This window comes from Oncorhynchus tshawytscha, linkage group LG20, assembly GCF_018296145.1.
Source record: "Oncorhynchus tshawytscha isolate Ot180627B linkage group LG20, Otsh_v2.0, whole genome shotgun sequence".
Lineage (NCBI taxonomy): Eukaryota > Metazoa > Chordata > Actinopteri > Salmoniformes > Salmonidae > Oncorhynchus > Oncorhynchus tshawytscha.
In genome coordinates, this window is record NC_056448.1 from 32,667,961 (window position 1) to 32,691,158 (window position 23,198).

The window sequence follows — 23,198 nt, forward strand, 5'->3', positions numbered from 1 at the left end:
GAAAGAGAAAGAGAAAGAGACAGAGAAAGAGACAGAGACAAAGGATTAAGAGACAGAGAAAGAGACAGAGAAAGAGACAGAGAAAGAGACAGAGAAAGAGAAAGATACACAAAGGATTAAGAGAAAGAGACAGAGAAAGAGAAAGAGACAGAGACAGAGAAAGAGAAAGAGACACAAAGGAATAAGAGACAGAGAAAGAGACAGAGAAAGAGACAGAGAAAGAGACAGAGAAAGAGAAAGAGACAGAGACACAAAGGAATAAGAGACAGAGACAGAGACAGAGAAAGAGACAGAGAAAGAGAAAGAGAAAGAGACACAAAGGAATAAGAGACAGAGACAGAGACAGAGACAGAGAAAGAGAAAGATACACAAAGGATTAAGAGAAAGAGAAAGAGAAAGAGACACAAAGGAATAAGAGACAGAGACAGAGACAGAGACAGAGACAGAGACAGAGAAAGAGACAGAGACAAAGGATTAAGAGACAGAGAAAGAGACAGAGAAAGAGACAGAGAAAGAGAAAGAGAAAGAGACACAAAGGAATAAGAGACAGAGACAGAGACAGAGAAAGAGACAGAGAAAGAGACAGAGAAAGAGACAGAGAAAGAGACACAAAGGAATAAGAGACAGAGACAGAGAAAGAGACAGAGAAAGAGAAAGAGAAAGAGACACAAAGGAATAAGAGACAGAGACAGAGACAGAGAAAGAGACAGAGAAAGAGACAGAGAAAGAGAAAGATACACAAAGGATTAAGAGAAAGAGACAGAGAAAGAGAAAGAGAAAGAGAAAGAGAAAGAGACACAAAGGAATAAGAGACAGAGACAGAGACAGAGAAAGAGACAGAGACAAAGGATTAAGAGACAGAGAAAGAGACAGAGAAAGAGACAGAGAAAGAGACAGAGAAAGAGAAAGATACACAAAGGATTAAGAGAAAGAGACAGAGACAGAGACAGAGAAAGAGAAAGAGAAAGAGACACAAAGGAATAAGAGACAGAGAAAGAGACAGAGAAAGAGACAGAGAAAGAGAAAGAGACAGAGAAAGAGACAGAGACACAAAGGATTAAGAGACAGAGAAAGAGACAGAGACAGAGAAAGAGAAAGAGACAGAGAAAGAGACACAAAGGAATAAGAGACAGAGAAAGAGAAAGAGACACAAAGGAATAAGAGACAGAGAAAGAGACAGAGACAGAGACAGAGACAGAGAAAGAGACAGAGACAGAGACAGAGAAAGAGACACAAAGGATTAAGAGAAAGAGACAGAGAAAGAGACAGAGACAGAGAAATAGACAGAGAAATAGACAGAGAAATAGAGAGAAAGAGACAGAGACAGAGAAAGAGACAGAGACAGAGAAAGAGACAGAGAAAGAGACAGAGAAAGGGGGGGGGTGAAGGAAATAGACTGCTGGAAATGGAGAGATGCACAGATATAGAAAGAGAGCCAACGAGATAGAAAGACAGAGAATGAGAGACAGATAATGTAGAACCCTCTGTGGACAGAGAAAGAGACAGAGAAAGAGACAGAGACAGAGACAGAGACAGAGACAGACAGAGACAGAGAAAGAGAAAGAGACAGAGACAGAGAAAGAGAAAGAGACACAAAGGAATAAGAGAAAGAGACAGAGAAAGAGACAGAGAAAGAGACAGAGAAAGAGAAAGAGACAGAGAAAGAGAAAGAGACACAAAGGATTAAGAGAAAGAGACAGAGACAGAGAAAGAGACAGAGACAGAGACAGAGAAAGAGACAGAGAAAGAGACAGAGAAAGAGAAAGGGGGGGGGTGAAGGAAATAGAATGCTGGAAATGGAGAGATGCACAGATATAGAAAGAGAGCCAACGAGGTAGAAAGACAGAGAATGAGAGACAGATAATGAAGAACCCTCTGTGGACAGAGAAAGAGACAGAGAAAGAGACAGAGAAAGAGACAGAGAAAGAGACAGAGAAAGAGACAGAGAAAGAGACAGAGAAAGAGACAGAGACAGAGACAGAGAAAGAGACAGAAAGAGAAAGAGAAAGAGACAGAGACAGAGACAGAGAAAGAGACAGAGACAGAGACAGAGAAAGAGACAGAGAAAGAGACAGAGACAGAGAAAGAGAAAGAGACAGAGAAAGAGACAGAGACAGAGAAAGAGAAAGAGACAGAGACAGAGACAGAGACAGAGACAGAGTGATGTAGTGATGGAGACAGAGAGGTCTAACCACATACAGACAGAGGTAGAGATGGAGACAGAGAGGTCTAACCACATATAGACAGAGGTAGAGATGGAGACAGAGAGGTCTAACCACATATAGACAGAGGTAGAGATGTGGACAGAGAGGTCTAACCACATATAGACAGAGGTAGAGATAGAGATGGAGACAGAGAGGTCTAACCACATATAGACAGAGGTAGTGATGGAGACAGAGAGGTCTAACCACATACAGACAGAGGTAGAGATGGAGACAGAGAGGTCTAACCACATACAGACAGAGGTAGAGATGGAGACAGAGAGGTCTAACCACATATAAACAGAGGTATAGATGAGACAGAGAGGTCTAACCACATACAGACAGATGTAGAGATGGAGACAGAGAGGTCTAACCACATATAGACAGGTAGAGATGGAGACAGAGGTCTAACCACATATAGACAGAGGTAGAGATGGAGACAGAGGTCTAACCACATATAGACAGAGGTAGAGAAAGAGATGGAGACAGAGGTCTAACCACATATAGACAGAGGTAGAGAAAGTAATGGAGACAGAGAGGTCTAACCACATATAGACAGAGGTAGAGATGGAGATGGAGACAGAGAGGTCTAACCACATATATACAGAGGTATAGATGGAGACAGAGGTCTAACCACATATAGACAGAGGTATAGATGGAGACAGAGAGGTCTAACCACATACAGACAGAGGTATAGATGGAGACAGAGAGGTCTAACCACATACAGACAGAGGTAGAGATGGATAGAGTGAGATGTCTAACCACATATATACAGAGGTAGAGAAAGAGATGGAGACAGAGGTCTAACCACATATAGACAGATGTAGAGATGGAGACAGAGAGGTGTAACTACATACACAAAGAGGTAGAGATGGAGACAGAGAGGTCTAACCACATATAGACAGAGGTATAGATGGAGACAGAGAGGTCTAACCACATACATACAGAGGTATAGATGGAGACAGAGAGGTCTAACCACATATATACAGAGGTAGAGATGGAGACAGAGAGGTCTAACCACATACACAAAGAGGTAGAGATGGAGACAGAGAGGTCTAACCACATATAGACAGAGGTATAGATGGAGACAGAGAGGTCTAACCACATACATACAGAGGTATAGATGGAGACAGAGAGGTCTAACCACATATATACAGAGGTAGAGATGGAGACAGAGAGGTCTAACCACATACAGACAGAGGTATAGATGGAGACAGAGAGGTCTAACCACATACATACAGAGGTATAGATGGAGACAGAGAGGTCTAACCACATATATACAGAGGTAGAGATGGAGACAGAGAGGTCTAACCACATACATACAGAGGTATAGATGGAGACAGAGGTCTAACCACATATTGACAGAGGTAGAGATGGAGACAGAGGTCTAACCACATATAGACAGATGTAGAGATGGAGACAGAGAGGTGTAACTACATACACAAAGAGGTAGAGATGGAGACAGAGAGGTCTAACCACATATAGACAGAGGTATAGATGGAGACAGAGAGGTCTAACCACATACATACAGAGGTATAGATGGAGACAGAGAGGTCTAACCACATATATACAGAGGTAGAGATGGAGACAGAGAGGTCTAACCACATACATACAGAGGTATAGATGGAGACAGAGGTCTAACCACATACATACAGAGGTATAGATGGAGACAGAGGTCTAACCACATATTGACAGAGGTAGAGATGGAGACAGAGAGGTCTAACCACATATAGACAGAGGTAGAGAAAGAGATGGAGACAGAGGTCTAACCACATATAGACAGATGTAGAGATGGAGACAGAGAGGTGTAACCACATACACAAAGAGGTAGAGATGGAGACAGAGAGGTCTAACCACATATAGACAGAGGTATAGATGGAGACAGAGAGGTCTAACCACATATATACAGAGGTAGAGATGGAGACAGAGAGGTCTAAGCACATATAGACAGAGGTAGAGAAAGAGATGGAGACAGAGGTCTAACCACATACATACAGAGGTATAGATGGAGACAGAGAGGTCTAACCACATACATACAGAGGTATAGATGGAGACAGAGAGGTCTAACCACATACATACAGAGGTATAGATGGAGACAGAGAGGTCTAACCACATACATACAGAGGTATAGATGGAGACAGAGAGGTCTAACCACATACAGACAGAGGTATAGATGGAGACAGAGAGGTCTAACCACATACAGACAGAGGTATAGATGGAGACAGAGAGGTCTAACCACATACATACAGAGGTATAGATGGAGACAGAGAGGTCTAACCACATACATACAGAGGTATAGATGGAGACAGAGAGGTCTAACCACATACATACAGAGGTATAGATGGAGACAGAGAGGTCTAACCACATACAGACAGAGGTAGATGTCTAACCAGAGAAAGAGAGAAAGAGAGATTGCTAGCCACAGATATCGACAGAGACAGAGGTAGTTGAGTGTGAGCCAGGTTTTTGGTCCAGACCCTGGAAAGAATGTGTAGTTCTCTTCTCTCTCCACTGATGTCAGCCTTTGAACGGTGGCCATGTCGCATTACATCATCAAGAGGTTTCCATGGCACTGCTGATAGGTTATCCCAGGATGGGGTGTCTGGACAGGGGGGCTGGCGGTGGAAGGAGAGGGGGAGGAGGAAAAAGAGAGTAAATGGAAAGACATGGAGGAGGATGAGGTAAAGATAGAGGGATGAGTGAGGGAAATACAGAGGGAGGGATGAGGGAAAGAATTGGGGAGATGGGAGGTAGAAAAACAGTGAGATGGCAAGTAGGTTGAAGTGAGAAGTAGATACAGTGCCTTGCGAAAGTATTCGGCCCCCTTGAACTTTGCGACCTTTTGCCACATTTCAGGCTTCAAACATAAAGATATAAAACTGTATTTTTTTGTGAAGAATCAACAACAAGTGGGACACAATCATGAAGTGGAACGACATTTATTGGATATTTCAAACTTTTTTAACAAATCAAAAACTGAAAAATTGGGCGTGCAAAATTATTCAGCCCCTTAAGTTAATACTTTGTAGCACCACCTTTTGCTGCGATTACAGCTGTAAGTTGCTAGGGGTATGTCTCTATCAATTTTGCACATCGAGAAACTGAAATTTTTTCCCATTCCTCCTTGCAAAACAGCTCGAGCTCAGTGAGGTTGGATGGAGAGCATTTGTGAACAGCAGTTTTCAGTTCTTTCCACAGATTCTCGATTGGATTCAGGTCTGGACTTTGACTTGGCCATTCTAACACCTGGATATGTTTATTTTTGAACCATTCCATTGTAGATTTTGCTTTATGTTTTGGATCATTGTCTTGTTGGAAGACAAATCTCCGTCCCAGTCTCAGGTCTTTTGCAGACTCCATCAGGTTTTCTTCCAGAATGGTCCTGTATTTGGCTCCATCCATCTTCCCATCAATTTTAACCATCTTCCCTGTCCCTGCTGAAGAAAAGCAGGCCCAAACCATGATGCTGCCACCACCATGTTTGACAGTGGGGATGGTGTGGTCAGGGTGATGAGCTGTGTTGCTTTTACGCCAAACATAACATTTTGCATTGTTGCCAAAAAGTTCAATTTTGGTTTCATCTGACCAGAGCACCTTCTTCCACATGTTTGGTGTGTCTCCCAGGTGGCTTGTGGCAAACTTTAAACGACACTTTTTATGGATATCTTTAAGAAATGGCTTTCTTCTTGCCACTCTTCCATAAAGGCCAGATTTGTGCAATATACGACTGATTGTTGTCCTATGGACAGAGTGTCCCACCTCAGCTGTAGATCTCTGCAGTTCATCCAGAGTGATCATGGGCCTCTTGGCTGCATCTCTGATCAGTCTTCTCCTTGTATGAGCTGAAAGTTTAGAGGGACGGCCAGGTCTTGGTAGATTTGCAGTGGTCTGATACTCCTTCCATTTCAATATTATCGCTTGCACAGTGCTCCTTGGGATGTTTAAAGCATGGGAAATCTTTTTGTATCCAAATCTGGCTTTAAACTTCTTCACAACAGTATCTCGGACCTGCCTGGTGTGTTCCTTGTTCTTCATGATGCTCTGTGCGCTTTTAACGGACCTCTGAGACTATCACAGTGCAGGTGCATTTATACGGAGACTTGATTACACACAGGTGGATTGTATTTATCATCATTAGTCATTTAGGTCAACATTGGATCATTCAGAGATCCTCACTGAACTTCTGGAGAGAGTTTGCTGCACTGAAAGTAAAGGGGCTGAATAATTTTGCACGCCCAATTTTTCAGTTTTTGATTTGTTAAAAAAGTTTGAAATATCCAATAAATGTCGTTCCACTTCATGATTGTGTCCCACTTGTTGTTGATTCTTCACAAAAAAATACAGTTTTATATCTTTATGTTTGAAGCCTGAAATGTGGCAAAAGGTCGCAAAGTTCAAGGGGGCCGAATACTTTCGCAAGGCACTGTAAGTGGCGAGGAGAGGACGTACAGGGGTTAGAGTAGATAGGTGGCGAGGAGAGGACATACAGGGGTTAGAGTAGATAGGTGGAGAAGAGAGGACTTACAGTAGAGACAGGGGTTAGAGTAGATAGGTGGAGAAGAGAGGACTTACAGTAGAGACAGGGGTTAGAGTAGATAGGTGGAGAAGAGAGGACTTACAGTAGAGACAGGGGTTAGAGTAGATAGGTGGAGCAGAGAGGACTTACAGTAGAGACAGGGGTTAGAGTAGATAGGTGGAGCAGAGAGGACTTACAGTAGAGACAGGGGTTAGAGTAGATAGGTGGAGAAGAGAGGACTTACAGTAGAGACAGGGGTTAGAGTAGATAGGTGGAGAAGAGAGGACTTACAGTAGAGACAGGGGTTAGAGTAGATAGGTGGAGCAGAGAGGACTTACAGTAGAGACAGGGGTTAGAGTAGATAGGTGGAGAAGAGAGGACTTACAGTAGAGACAGGGGTTAGAGTAGATAGGTGGAGCAGAGAGGACTTACAGTAGAGACAGGGGTTAGAGTAGATAGGTGGAGCAGAGAGGACTTACAGTAGAGACAGGGGTTAGAGTAGATAGGTGGAGCAGAGAGGACTTACAGTAGAGACAGGGGTTAGAGTAGATAGGTGGAGCAGAGAGGACTTACAGTAGAGACAGGGGTTAGAGTAGATAGGTGGAGCAGAGAGGACTTACAGTAGAGACAGGGGTTAGAGTAAGGCTTAGGCAGGGGGAGTATGGAGTATAGATAGAACCTTTTCTTCGAAGAGTGTTGAGCAAAGGAAAGGAGTTTTGCATGTTCTTTCCTCTTCTTCACTTTGGAGGAACTCTTTTCTCTCTCCTTCCATCCTGGGTATCATAACCTCTTCTCTCTCCTTCCATCCTGGGTATCATAACCTCTTCTCTCTCCTTCCATCCTGGGTGTCATAACCTCTTCTCTCTCCTTCCATCCTGGGTGTCATAACCTCTTCTCTCTCCTTCCATCCTGGGTGTCATAACCTCTTCTCTCTCCTTCCATCCTGGGTGTCATAACCTCTTCTCTCTCCTTCCATCCTGGGTGTCATAACCTCTTCTCTCTCCTTCCATCCTGGGTATCATAACCTCTTCTCTCTCCTTCCATCCTGGGTGTCATAACCTCTTCTCTCTCCTTCCATCCTGGGTGTCATAACCTCTTCTCTCTCCTTCCATCCTGGGTGTCATAACCTCTTCTCTCTCCTTCCATCCTGGGTGTCATAACCTCTTCTCTCTCCTTCCATCCTGGGTGTCATAACCTCTTCTCTCTCCTTCCATCCTGGGTATCATAACCTCTTCTCTCTCCTTCCATCCTGGGTATCATAACCTCTTCTCTCTCCTTCCATCCTGGGTATCATAACCTCTTCTCTCTCCTTCCATCCTGGGTGTCATAACCTCTTCTCTCTCCTTCCATCCTGGGTATCATAACCTCTTCTCTCTCCTTCCATCCTGGGTATCATAACCTCTTCTCTCTCCTTCCATCCTGGGTGTCATAACCTCTTCTCTCTCCTTCCATCCTGGGTATCATAACCTCTTCTCTCTCCTTCCATCCTGGGTATCATAACCTTTTCTCTCTCCTTCCATCCTGGGTATCATAACCTCTTCTCTCTCCTTCCATCCTGGGTGTCATAACCTCTTCTCTCTCCTTCCATCCTGGGTATCATAACCTCTTCTCTCTCCTTCCATCCTGGGTGTCATAACCTCTTCTCTCTCTTCTTCCATCCTGGGTATCATAACCTCTTCTCTCTCCTTCCATCCTGGGTGTCATAACCTCTTCTCTCTCCTTCCATCCTGGGTATCATAACCTCTTCTCTCTCCTTCCATCCTGGGTATCATAACCTCTTCTCTCTCCTTCCATCCTGGGTATCATAACCTCTTCTCTCTCCTTCCATCCTGGGTGTCATAACCTCTTCTCTCTCCTTCCATCCTGGGTGTCATAACCTCTTCTCTCTCCTTCCATCCTGGGTGTCATAACCTCTTCTCTCTCCTTCCATCCTGGGTGTCATAACCTCTTCTCTCTCCTTCCATCCTGGGTGTCATAACCTCTTCTCTCTCCTTCCATCCTGGGTGTCATAACCTCTTCTCTCTCCTTCCATCCTGGGTATCATAACCTCTTCTCTCTCCTTCCATCCTGGGTGTCATAACTTCTTCTCTCTCCTTTGACAGGTAAATATAAAGATAGATTGAAGGATGAGGGTTATTGTAAACCGGGTAGTGCATCAGCCCTGGGTATGATGCAAAACTACTTGTTTACTGTTCTAATATCATTGGTAACCTGTTTATAATAGCAATAAGTCACCTCTGGGTTTGTGGGATATGGCCAATATACCACGGCTAAGGGCTGTCCTTTAAGCACGACGCAACGCGAAGTGCCTGGATACAGCCCCTAGCCGTGGAATACAGGCCATATACCACAAACCCCAGGTGCCTTGTTGCTTAATTATAATTCCAAAGACTCCCTTTAAAAAGATTGACAGTAGAGCTAGCAGAAGTCCTATCAGGAAGATGTGTCTGTATTGGATTAGCGTTTAAGTTCCTGCCCCATAGGTCAACAAGTGAAAGGAAAAGCATTTGATTAAACTTACTACGCCATTACATACATTTTCATTCACTCCCCTCAAATGCATCAAAGTATTCCTATTCTTATTATAGCTGTTTTATCTAGTTTCCCTACCTTGGTGTGTCAGTTTTTCCAGCTGGGTCAGTAGTGGTTCATAAACCCAGCGGACTCCATGGCCCGTAGTGAGGAGTGGGCATCAGTGATGTCAGTAGTCCTCCATTGGGGCACCACGGGCTCCTGTTTTATTGTTTCCCAATTATTAGCCCTTATAGCAGAGCTACTGTAGCAGTCTCTTAGTCATAAAGCTGAATTTGCCCCAGCATATACAGTAAGTCATAACTCTAACTTACGTGTTGCCTAACTTTACCTCTAAAAAGTAGATTTTCACAAGTATTTGTTTGGGTACATTAATATTTCATATACAGTATAATACCTGTAAAACTATATTTTCCTGTGCATTGAAACACTTTTTTAACCTTTTTCAGACGTGTGTCACAAAGAGGCAGTAGATAGTTCTAAAAGCAGCCTTGTTGTTGACTGATGCTAAACAGATGCTACAGTTCCTTGCAAAACTATTCATCCCCTTTGGTGATTTTCCTATTTTGTTGCATTACAACCTGTAATTTAAATACATTTTTATTTGGATTTCATGTAACGGACATACACAAAAAAGTCCAAATTAGTGAAGTGAAATGAACAAAAGAACTTGTTTCAAAATATTAAAATAAATAAAAAACGGAAAGTGGCGCATGCATATGTAATGTATTCACCACCTTTGCAATAAAATCTGGTGCAACCAATTACCTTCAGAAGTCACATAATTAGTTAAATAACGTCCACCTGTGTGCAATCTGTGTCACATGATCTGTCACATGATCTCAGTATATATACACCTGTTCTGAAAGGCCCCAGGGTCTGCAACACCAAGCAAGCGGCACTATGAAGACCAAGGAGCTCTCCAAACAGGTCAGGGATAAAGTTGTGGAGAAGTACAGATCAGAGTTGAGCTATAAGGAAGGAGGGAGGGTCTGGAGAATAAGTCAGGTAGGTAAACCCCATCAGGAAGCTGAAAAGATTTGGCATGGGCCCTCAGAACCTCAAAACGTTCTACAGCTGCACCATTGAGAGCATCTTGACTGGCTGCATCACTGCTTGTGATGCATCACTGCAACTACTTGGCATCCGACCACAAAGTGCTACAGAGGGTAGTGCGAATGGCTCAGTACATCACCAGGGCGAGCTCCCTGCCATCCAGCACCTCTATACCAGGCGTTGTCAGAGGACGGCCCTAAAACTAGCCACCCAAGTCCTATACTGTTATCTCTGCTATTTCACGGCAAGTGGTACCGATACACCAAGTCTGGAACCAACTGGATCCTGGACAACTTCTATCCCCAAGGCATAAGACTGTTGAATAGCTAGTTAGAGTTAACCAATAGCTACCCGGACAATCTGCATTGATCCCCGTTTACACAAACTCTTTTGATCCATCCTACACTGTTGCTACTGTTATCCTGTTGCCTAGTAACTTTACCCCTACCTATATGTACATCCTGTATCAACCTCAATTACCTCAAAACCCTGCACATCAACTCTGTACTGGTACCCTGTGTATATAGCCAAGTTCTTTAATCATTGTGTATTTATTCCTCTAGTTATTATTTTAATATTTTCCTCTATGCATTGTTGTGTAGTAAGCATTTCACTGTTAGTCTACAGCTGTTGTTTACGAAGCATGTGACAAATACAGTTTGATTTGGTGTCTGTGTGTGTCTAAAGGCCTCATGCTTCCCACCCAAAACAGTTCAGAAGAATTTGTGCATATATTATGATGCCATTTTGTGATGTTTTTAGTAGTTTTGGACTTGGGTAAGGTTTTTTTTGGCTACTTGGGCACACACATGTTGTTCTTGAGGCGAAGTTGGTGGCCGAAGTCTACTCTCGTTTGTCTGTGATTGGTCAACAGTAGGGATTCTTCAGTAAAGTCTTTGTTGTCATTCAACGAGAGACGACTTGTTTTCATGCACATTTTTTAGGATGTATAGTTAGTTAGTTAGATGTATAATTGCGCGACTAAGATCACCGCGGCAAAAGCATCAAAATGAATGACAGATTTCTCAAGTTATCTTAGATCATGTGTCAAACTCATTCCAAAGAGGGGTGAATGTCTGTGGGTTTTAGCTCCTCCCTTGTACTTGATTGATGAATTAAGGTCATTAATTAGTAAAGAACTCCTCTCACCTGGTTGTTTAGTTCTTAATTTAAAGGAAAAAACAAAAACCTGCAGACACTAGACCCTGCATGGAATGAATTTGACACTTGTCTTAGATTAATTCAGACTTTTGAGGAAGTGGGTAATGGCTGCGACATCTCAAAATGGACAAACAGTAATATTGCTGTTTTGTATTGTTTTTCAAGTCAATGTCTTTTAAGGGAGTATGCGAGCACACATTCGGTTCTCCTAGCCAAGTTTGGCTAGGCGCCAGACGGACTGAAGCCTGCTGACGTCTTAATTGTGTGTGTGGGGATATGTGTGGGGGTGTCTGTGAAGCTGTCTGAAAGGACATTTGATGGTGTATATGGGTGACTGCAATTCTAACGGTGTGTATATTACTGTGACAATTTGTGTGTGTGTTAGTATTGCTGTGTCTTTGTGTATGTGTGTTACCAAGTCTAAGGTTGTTTCATCTCTTGAGTCAATAAGTCAGGACAAAGAGAGCAGAGTAGTAGAACTATGTGGTGTTTTGTTCAGCGCAATTACCACTGTAATGGTGCCACTGAGCTGGGAGTAATGAGCGGTGCTGTTAGTAAAGTGTGAGGTGGCCCTTTCCCAGGTTCCCATGTCACCCACCCTGCACTGCAGGCATCAGCAGGAGGGGGGTGATAACATCATCCCTTTATAACTGCACTTAATCAAAACAAGCCTTTCCTGGGTTTTATGCTTGAATTCTCCGAGAGAGAGAGAGAGAGAGAGAGAGAGAGAGAGAGAGAGAGAGAGAGAGAGAGAGAGAGAGAGAGAGAGAGAGAGAGAGAGAGAGAGAGAGAGAGAGAGAGAGAGAGAGAGAGAGAGAGAGAGAGAGAGAGAGAGAGAGAGAGAGAGAGAGAGAGAGAGAGAGAGAGAGAGAGAGAGAGAGAGAGAGAGAGAGAGAGAGAGAGAGAGAGAGAGAGAGAGAGAGAGAGAGAGAGAGAGAGATCCTCTTTTCGGTACTTCTCTTTATGGTGGACCAGTTAGTTAGTATGCAACTCAAGCTCTCACCTCACCATGCCAATAAAATATACAAGCAGATACACTGAACTTAATATGCTGCTCATGATTATAAGAGGATGATTCATTTGCTCAGATGATTGGCTTTACATGTGGTAGAACCATAGAATGCTCTCCTGCCGCCAGCTGGGCACAACTTAAACAGCAGTGGTTTCTTTCTGGAAGGTCGATGGTGGACCTTGATCTATTGTAACACAATAAAGGTGCAGGAAAAAGGCTTTTATTTTGAAATGCTACAGATACAGGCAAACATATGCACATTCTCTATTTTTCATTTAGATGCTTTCTATATCTAATTTAGAGCCCACACATGTAGCCTTCCCTTTTAACATGCTGTATGTGAGTAAAATCAAGTGTGTTTGGCCTGCTACTCCATAACTCAGCCTGCTACTCCATAACTCAGACTGCTGCTCCCTACCTCATACTGCTACTCCACACCTCAGACTGCTACTCCATAACTCAGACTGCTACTCCATAACTCAGACTGCTACTCCATAACTCAGACTGCTACTCCATATCTCAGACTACTACTCCATAACTCAGACTGCTACTCCATAACTCAGACTGCTACTCCATAACTCAGACTGCTACTCCATAACTCAGACTGCTACTCCATAACTAAAAGCCAAAGGCAGCAGTTTTTCCACTGGAGCGATGTGGTTAAATAGGCTGGCTAGGTGACAGTGTCAGAAAGTACAGGGTGTCTCTCTGTTCTCTACCCATCCTATAATCTGCAATCTTTTTATTTCTTCTCATGGGTTCAACCAAACTACTGCTTGTCCATGCCAAACTGACTGACTGAATTCTGTTTAGCTGTGTGTTTGACTCCAATGAGAGAATCCATTGAGTTGTAGATATACAAGTTCCCCAAGACTGTATTAGTTCAGCTGCAGTGTCAATACCCATTGCCTTCTAACATGGTTGGTTGGGTGAAGGCTTGGCAAAATCTACTGAAAACATCAGGTCTGCATTGTATAGGATGAACTCTTTGGCAGCATGCGATATGAGAAATAATATATGAGTGTACATCAGGGAAGTGTTGTAATGACATCCACCAGCAGTCTCTGTACTGCCAGCTCATGCAACACTTGGCTGGGCCTTTATGTTATTAAGAGGCCACGCCTACATCCCAAATGGCACCCTATTCTCTATATAGTGCACTACTCTGACCAGCGCCCATGATAACAGGAACAAACATGTGTGATTCCAGCTGGGAATGATTCTTTCAAGAGATTGTTTTCTCTTAACAATAACTCCTAATCAGGGTTCTACAGTGTGACCATTTTACACAGCTTCCCTCGTAACCTGTACGAAGACGTCAGTGTGTGTGCTCATAAAAAAATCTGTGGTGGTGTTCTCATTGCCCCAGCGATGTCCTCGGCGTCTGTTACTGGGTGAACTGAGGATTGCACCACGTGTGGTCGGAATCCACCTTGGCACCCTTCCTGATAACCTGGGGGAGGGAAAGGGGGAGAAAGAGAGATGTTGAAGGGGAAGCATCTAGTTACCTCCTTCACTCTCCCAGAGCTCCCAGAGCTGTCCCAGAGCTGTAAATATTGTTTTATTACATTTTCAATAAGCTAATGGGCAGCCATCTTGAACTTCTACTGTAGGGCCTTTGTGGTTCAAAATATAGAGATACACGTACAGACCCGTAGACAACTTAGTACTGACACCGTATCTGTTTGGTGAAGATTAATGTTTGTTCAAATTACCATTTTCCAGTTCCAACATTGAACAAACAGAAATTGGCATCTTCCGGCATCTTAACAGCCCCAATGGCCTGGATATCCTGCGAGCCTTGAGTGTATTGCTGGAGGGGCCAGCAGACCTCTTTGTCTGGAAGACAGAGTCCTAGTTTGTTTCCCTGTCATCCATCATGAAGACAGAAACCAGCCAGAAAACAACAGGAAACAGCTGCATTGGTCTGTGGTGTCGTTCATGTAGAGAATCAGTACGTATGAAACAAGTGATGTTATAATAGAGAGCTTCAGATTCCTGTTTTTCAACAAACTGTTGTTGCTTGGACCACAAGTGACAAATAATCTCTTTTAATAACAACGATTCTCCATGCATGGAAAAACAAAACAGTGTTATGAGTTATTTTGAACTTCTGTCAGATGGATTTAATGAAAGACTGATGTCATCTCAAAGTAATTTCTTTCCTTTTATGAGGGCTGGAGATTGTATAGTTTGACGGTCCTACATATTTGGGTGTGTACATACATTAATTAAAAACATGATGGCATATGGCCTGCTGGTATTTATGAGGAAATGTTATGTGTGGTTTGTAGCAGTCTTCAACATGTTTAATCATGGTTTGTGTGTTCATTTTTAAAATCTGTGTTCATTGCTTGATATGTCTTGTTAACGTTGGCTCAGAAAATGTATACAAGTATAGTTGTGGTTCAAGTCTAGTCAAGGATGAAAAATATAGCACTCACACCCAACTCCCCATGCAGCCTGGGGAACCTTCTGAGTCCCCCCTCTTCCCTGTACAGTGACCTCTGTAAATCAGCATGTTCATTGGATGTGTGTGAGAGCAGGTTGGCTCTTGTCCTCTCCATTGCACGTCAAACTGGATCACTTTGTCTAGTGTGATGAGCTCGGGGCCAAATCACTCATTTCCCTTTTAGCACAGGGATGGATTTACAGTATGTTGTGAGAATATTGGTTAATCGGATGGTAAAAACTGTTACCCTGTGAGAATACTATTCCGTGGTGAAATGTAGCCGCACTGTGTGTGTGTGTGTGTGTGTGTGTGTGTGTGTGTGTGTGAGTGCATTCATGCGTGCGTGCGTGTGCCTCAAACGTTCCATGTTCACATTAGTTGCTCCCTCCCGCCTCTCCCATGTAGCCTGTTCTTTAATGTTCTGTAATGTCCCAGTGTTTAGTACTAATCAGAAAGGACTGTTGGACACGGGACAGAGTTCTTTAGGACTTAGTCACCTCGTCCATGTTTCAGTGCCTTGACCTAGTTTGAGCAGTTTGTGTTTAGCCTGCAGAGCTCTGCAATACACATGTTCTCTCTTTACTTGATTTATTTACTAAATGTTTTGTTTGTTTGTTTGTTTCCATCCATTTTTACTTCCTGGTTACAGTTGTTTCATAAATTCCTGTTTTCGGTGTGTTTCCAGGGAGACATCCAGCAGTTGTTGATTGTGGCGGACCACCGTGCTGCCTATGACTACTGTGAACACTACAGCCCCGACTGTGAGGTCCCTGTCCCAGAGCAGCCCCAAGCCCAGGACCCCAACACAGACGAATATGTGAGTCACTTCATCACCTCTCCAGACTCTTACAGTATATTTACAGTATGTTTTATACTCTATCCTTCTTTTCAGTTGGGTCTCTCTCTTCTTACGTCTCAAGGTAATTGTCTTCAGGTCGAAGTCAACTTGCTGTGTTGGCTTGAGAAGTTGAACAACTAGATAACAAACTACTGTATGTAATAAATTGCTCATTTTTGGACAGGCAGAGGTTAAGGGAAACTATTGGTCAGGGTGTGTCCTTTGGGGCCTTGTGAGGAGTACCTGCTCTAGCAAGAACATAAAATCCAACCAAAGAAGCTCTAAACTCCAGGTTCAAACAGTCAAGGAGTTCAGTGCATTATATCAAATACAGCATACCCTGAGGCCTTCCCTGATGTTCCCTGATACAGTATTCCTTCATCCTTTTATCAATAAGCGGTTCTTTGATTAGGGATCAGGCTGTGTTGGTTGGACAAACTACTGGAATGAAAGAGCTGCATCGCTGGGGGGAAAAAAATGCTGTCTGCCAGAGAGAAAGTGCTGAGTGCTGGGAAATCAACAGGGTTGAATCTGCTATGCAGTTATAGAGGGAATTAAATATGCAGGAATGGCAGACTACTTGCCTAAGCCTGTATCTCCATACTCTATGCTGAATGGAGATTTTCTTTCTATATCTGCCCCCAATCTATTAAACAACTCTGCTGTCCTACCTTGGCATGGCAAGTCTTAATCCTTTGGAGGAGAAGGACATTATCAATTCAACAAGCTAACCAACCACACCCTTGGACTCTTTCCAGTTGAAGTGGTGATCTCAGCTTTCTTATGAAGTGAACTAGTCAGAGAGAGAACCAGAACCATAGTGTGCCCAATCACAACTCCTGTACCTCTCATCTCAGCCCATCTGGAGCTGTTTAGAACCAAAGGGAACCAGTTCACCCTAGAGAACCGTAGTAGTAGTACCATAGTAGAACTACAGCCAAACCAGAGTCAAACGTAACTGTCACAAACACATACCTCAAACATGTTTCAGACCTGTTTTGGGTTTGTTCATAATCTGGTTCCAATAGTAGGGCTAATATGGAGCAGACCTCACAGAAAAGAAAAACTTCATAATGACTGAAGCAACTAGTGCCTCTCTCCCCTCAGTACATGATGAGGATGAGCTCTATGACAGAGAGCTACTCTATGGTACGCCATCTTTCTGTGCATTGTACCTCCATAAGCAAGTAAAGTAAGTAAGCATAAAATGGAAGTGCCCCCCACCTCTGCCGACCCACCCTTCTTAAAAACCTTCACTACCAGATCTACCTTCGTACCACTTCACAACCCCCCCTCCCCTCCCCCTCCCCACAGAATGGGTCAGGTAGGTTTGACATTCTTGGCGTGATTTCTGATCAGATTCAGACTCAGCCCATCTTTTGTTGGGGATTCATCCAGTGGAGGCCATGTTGAACCACGTTGAAACCATGTGATATTGATACCCTTCCACTAATTCCGCTTCAGCCATTGCCTCCTTAATTAAGGTGCCACAAACCTCCTGTGACATCATCCCAATATCAGACACATCTGATTGTTATCATAATGTTAGGCTGTTTTCATAGAGTACAAAGCAATGTCTTTCTTTCTCTCTTTCTCTGTCTGTTGTCTAATATCTCTCTGTCTCTCTCTCTCATCATTATGTGTATGTCATTTCAACCATCAACCATTATCCATTTCCCTGTATGTATAGAGCACAGAGGAGGACCCTATCTGTTGTCTTACAGTACAAAGAAATGTTTTTCTTTCTCTCTCTTTCTTTGCCTGTCTCTCACCCTCTTACTCTGTCTCTCTCTCTTACTCTGTCTCTCTCTCTCTCTGTCTTTCTCTCTCTTTCTGTCTTTCTCTCTTTCTCTCTCTCTCTCTCTCTCTCTCACACACACCCTCCTCTCTTATTACTGTCATTTTCAACCATCCACCATCATCCATTAAATCAATAATATACCAGAGGGGATGTGTTATGGGGATTATTGGAACGACATGATGTGGTCGCTAGGAAGACATGAGTTCTGTCAGCCAATAATCACCATAACTCACACCCTCAAGTATATTATTGCGTATATGAAACGGTTTTACACAGAAAGCAAGAACTATGAAAGAATAACTTTCTGGTCAACCATTACTGTTAGTGGAGTGATCATAAAGTGATTCGATCATTTTTCGATAACGCATGACTAGCTGTGGTGTTGTGCTCAATAACACCACAGCTGGAATGCACTTTTGACCAATCCGATTGCTTGGCGGGAAGTAACCGTTTCATAATTCCCTGTATTGTATAGAACACAGAGGAGGACAGCTATTACTATGAGTATCCTTACTATGAGGACATGGATGGGAAACCTTCCGAGTCCACCTCCGAGACTGAGACTGACGAACAAGCTGGACCTGCCACGGAAGACGTAAAGGTACTGTCCCCTTTCTGTCCCATGTCCCCTGTCCTTTTAAAAGACTACCGTCTAGCTCCAGTGGGGTGGGACTTGGCACCCTCTCCCCATCCCATACCTTGTTTTATAATGTAGTGATTGCTGTTGATGCTGAGTATGTTCCAATGTCAGTTTTGAATGACATCTTGGTCAGGTCGCCCTTTGAAAAGCTATTCTTTATCTCAATGACTTTAAATTAAAGTTACTGTAAATGAAAACAATTCATCAAAAGTGTTGTATAGGCTACAGTTTGTCCTCCTGACATTGTGTTGTCCTCCTCTCCAGGTGTCCGTGCCAGAGAGCGGCCGTGTGGTCACCTCAGTCAAAGAGGTGGTGTCATCAGTCAGGGATACAGCCAGTCAGGGAGTCGAGGGCAAAGTGTTGACCGCTGTATCTACCGGCAGCGCCTCCGCTGCAGCAGGAGCCGGAGCCGCCGGCGAGGAGGCCTATGGGGAAGAGACCAGCCCTTACGACGGCTATGACACAGATAGTTATGGGAACTACGAATCATACTACGACGAGTCCACGGCCTCGCCCGACGCCAGTCGCAGAGTCACCATCAGCAGCTCAAGCACGGGGACCGGTGCAGGGGTGGAGCTGGACCTGGGGTTGGGGTCAAAGTTTGACCTGGGCACGGGGGCGGAGTTTGAGAAGGTCATCACCAGTAGTGGAGGAGTCACCATCACACGCAACAAGACCTCGGTGAGTTACACACGGTTGTTGTGTACTTGTGTGGTAATGCCCTATGTTTTACCAGTTAGATGTTGTATCTGGAATGTGTCACATAACATCTTATCATATCTCAGTGTGTCCCATTGACTCACTGTCCCTGTCCTTTCCTCTCTGGTCTCTCAGGCTGGAACAGGCTACAATGACAACTATGGTGAGGGTTATGACCTGTCCTATGGAGAGGGAGAGGAGTACAGCATCGGTGGCGGTGGCCATGACAGCAGAACCAGCAGCAGCAGTACTGTCGAAATCGGTACTGGTGGTGGAGGTGGATCTGTATCGGTCGGGGGCGGTTCTGTTTCTGTTGGGGGTGGTTCCGTTTCCGTTGGTGGTGGTTCCGTTTCCGTTGGGGGCGGTTCCGTTGGGGGCGGTTCCGTTTCCGTTGGGGGCGGTTCCGTCTCTGTAGGAGGATCTGCCAGCGCCGGAGGTGGGGCGGCAAGAGCAGGAGCTGGAGCTGGGGATTCGGTTGCTACGGGAGCCGGGGGCCAGGGTGTGGCTATTGAGGGAGACTACACTGATCTGGAGGGCGATCGGTTCAAAGAGGAGTCCATCTCTGAGTATGCGGACGCAGACTATGGTTATGGAGACCTGGACTACGGTGGACAGGAGGAGAAGGTGCTGCCAGCCGAGACAGACGAGTACTACGGACAGGTAAGGACGATGATGGTGATGGTAATCATGATGATAATGATAATAATCAAAATTGTAGTGATGATAATGATGATGGTGGTGCTCATGATGATGGTGATGCCGGCGATATACTATGATAATGATGATGGTGGTGGTGATGATGATGATGGTGGTGTTGATATTGATGATGGTGGTGATGATGATGATGATGGTGGTGATGATGGTGATGGTGGCGATATACTATGATGATGATGGTGGTGGTGATGATGATGATGATGGTGGTGGTGTTAATGATGATGATGATGGTGGTGGTGATGATGATGGTAATGATAATGATGGTGGTGGTGGAGATGATGATGATGATGATGGTGGTGATGGTGGTGATGATGATGATGATGATGATGATGGTGGTAACGATGATGATGGTGGTGGTGGTGATGATGATTGTGGTGGTGATGATGATGATGATGATGATGATGGTAAGGATGGTGATGATGATGATGATGGTGGTGGTGCTGGTGATAATGATTATGATGTCGGCGATAGACTATGATGATGGTGGTGGTGGTGATGATGGTGGTGGTGATGGTGATGGTGATGATGGTGTTGGTTGTGGTGATGATGGTGGTGGTGGTGATATGATGATGATGGTGGTGGTGATAATGATTATGATGTCGGCGATAGACTATGATGATGATGGTAATGTTGATGTCATTTGCAGGTTGATGGGTCTCGGGGAGAGAAGGGACAGAAGGGAGAACCTGCTATCATTGAGCCTGTGAGTATAATTTATCCAACGTGTGTGTGTGTTTCACATACGTGTGTCTGTGTGAGTGTGTGTTTCACATGTGTGTCTGCGTGATTGTGTGTATGATTATTTCAAAACCAAGCCATGAGTCATCACACACCACTGACTGACAATCATATAAATCACATGATGCAGTATAACACATTGGTCTCTGCATCCTCCTGCTGTGTCCTGCAGCAAGGCCACCTCTGGTCCAAAGGTTGAACATTTGGAGTATGGATACATAGAGGAAAATGAATGATCATCTGGAGTGTAAACACTCTGGGCTAGCATAAACACTGACCAGGGAGAGTGCAGCTGGGAAAGGGAGGGAAGAGAAAGAGAGAGAGGGGGAGAAGAACAGAGGAAATCTCCTTAAGACTTCCCCACCTCCCAGTGATCTAAAGATCTCACAGATGGAAAATAGCCAGTCCCTACTTGGGAGTTTTACTCCAGCACTCCACATTCATCAGGGGACGGTGTTGACTTGCAGAGCTAAAGCCATGGCTATACCTGATATGCCAATGTCATCACTGGTAGCCAATTCCTATGTTATGATCCAAAGTGTACGAGTTCAATACCTCAATCTGACCTGAGTCACAGAACCACAGCTGTCTCCCTATAAACAAATGTCACTGGGCTCAACTGTACGTGCGTGTGCTTTACCACCCAGAATGAGCCTGTGAGTCGTCCATCTTGTTCACATTGTAAATAAACAAGGAGCAGAGCTCCCTCCTTTCAGTCCAATCCCCATTTGTCTGCAGTGACGACAACCCACATCCCCCTGCCAGTCCCATCCAACCCACCCATACCACACACATACTGACCACACACACCATGGACGCATGGCCACACGCATGCACGCACGCACGCACTCACACACTACACACACACACACACTCCTCTATCTGTTTACTGCTGTGATCAGTCACTCTAAGCCTGAGTCCATACATCTACACAGGACCACTGTTTGACAGACAGACTTAAAGTGCATTCATACCCCTTGACTTTTTTCACATTTTGTTATGTTACACCCTTATTCTAAAATGGATGAAATAGTATTTTCCCCTCATCAGTCTACACACAATACCCCATAAAAACATGATTTTTGTGTTTACTTTTTTTTACCACTTTTTCGCCCCAATTGGTAGTTACAGTCTTGTCCCATCTCTGCAACTTCCGTATGGACTCGGGGGAGGCGAAGGTCAAGAGCCATGTGTCCTCTGTAAACATGACACTGCCAAGCCGCACTGCTTCTTGACACATTGATCGCTTAACCCAATGCCAGCTGCACCAATGTGTCGGAGGAAACATCGTACATAACTGGCGACCGAAGTCAGCGTGCATGCACCCTTCCCGCCACAAGGAATCACTAGAGCGTGATGGGACAAGGACGTCCTGGCCGGGCAAACCCTTCCCTAACCCGGACGACGCTGAGGCAATTGTGCGCCGCCTCGTGTCTCCAGGTCATGGCCTTCGCCCCAGTCTGACGTCCTGAGCGCTCTGAAGAAGGTTTTCATCAAGGATCTCTCTGTACTTTGCTAAGGTTAATCTTTCCCTCAATCCTGACTAGTCTCCCAGTCCCTGCCGCTCAATAACATACCCACAGCATGATGCTGCCACCACGCTTCACCATAGGGATGGTGCAAGATTTCCTCCAGACGTGACGCTTGGCATTCAGGCCAAAGAGTTCAATCTTGGTGTCATCTGACCAGATTATCTTGTTTCTCATGATCTGAGAGTCCTTTAGGTGCCTTTTGCCAAACTCCAAGTGGCTGTCATGTGCTGCAGAGATGGTTGTTCTTCTGGAAGGTTCTCCGATCTCCACAGAGGAACTCTAGAGCTCTGTCAGAGTGACCATCGGGTTCTTGGTCACCTCCTTGACCAAGGCCCTTCTCCCCCGATTGCTCAGTTTGGACGGGCAGCCAGCTCTAGGAAGAGTTTTGATGGTTCCAAACTTCTTATATTTAAGAATGATGGAGGCCATTGTGTTCTTGGGGACCTTCAATGCTGCAGAAATGTTTTGGTACCCTTCCCCAGATCTGTGCCTTGACACAATCCTCTCTCGGAGCTCTAGAGACAATTCATTCGACCTCATGGCTTGGTTTTTGCTCTGACATGCACTATCAACTATGGGAACTTATATAGACAGGTGTGTGCCTATCCAAATCATGTCCAATCAATAGAATTTGCCACAGGTGGACTCCAATCAAGTTGTAGAAACATCTCAAGGATGATCAATAGAAACAGGATGTACCTGAGCTCAATGTTGAGTCTCTTAGCAAAGGGTCTGAATACTTATGTAAATAAGTTATTTAAGTTTTTTATTTGTAATAACTTTGCAAAATATTTTTTTTAAACTGTTTTCGCTTTGTTGTTATGAGGTATTTTGTGCAGATTGATGAATTTTCAATCTTTTCAATCCATTTTAGAATAAGGCTGTAATGTAACCAAATGTGGAAAACGTCAAGGGGTCTGAGTACTTTCAGAATGCACTATACTATAGGCAAAGTGTGACGTGACCTCACACACTTATCCATAAACACACATCAAACAAAAAACCCAGGTATGGCTCTGGGAATGTTAAAGACCCAGGTATGGGTCTGGGAATGTTAAAGACCCAGGAATTGCTCTGGGAATGTTAAAGACCCATGTATGGCTCTGGGAATGTTACAGACCCAGGTATGGCGCTGGGAATGTTAAAGACCCAGGTATGGGTCTGGGAATGTAAAAGACCCAGGTATGGCTCTGGGAATGTTAAAGACCCAGGTATGGCTCTGGGAATGTTAAAGACCCAGGCATGGCTCTGGGAATGTTAAAGACCCAGGCATGGCTCTGGGAATGTTAAAGACCCAGGTATAGCT

At 44.3% G+C, this 23,198-nt stretch overlaps 1 protein-coding gene and 1 long non-coding RNA gene across 3 annotated transcripts in view; both read left to right on the top strand.

Annotated features, from left to right (window-relative positions):
• col5a1 (procollagen, type V, alpha 1) overlaps nt 1-23,198 on the top strand; it is a 159,449-nt gene that overhangs the window by 50,752 nt on the left and 85,499 nt on the right. For both annotated transcript variants that reach the window (XM_042302499.1, XM_042302500.1), the window contains exons 5-9: nt 15,616-15,747; nt 18,045-18,170; nt 18,474-18,890; nt 19,044-19,568; nt 20,269-20,325. In XM_042302499.1, the coding sequence (XP_042158433.1) occupies nt 15,616-15,747; nt 18,045-18,170; nt 18,474-18,890; nt 19,044-19,568; nt 20,269-20,325 (1,257 nt within the window). The remainder of the gene's footprint in view (nt 1-15,615; nt 15,748-18,044; nt 18,171-18,473; nt 18,891-19,043; nt 19,569-20,268; nt 20,326-23,198) is intronic.
• On the top strand, nt 2,194-4,055 carry LOC121840205. Its single transcript, XR_006079462.1, has 2 exons — nt 2,194-2,465; nt 2,851-4,055. It is a non-coding gene; the product is annotated as an uncharacterized LOC121840205 (long non-coding RNA).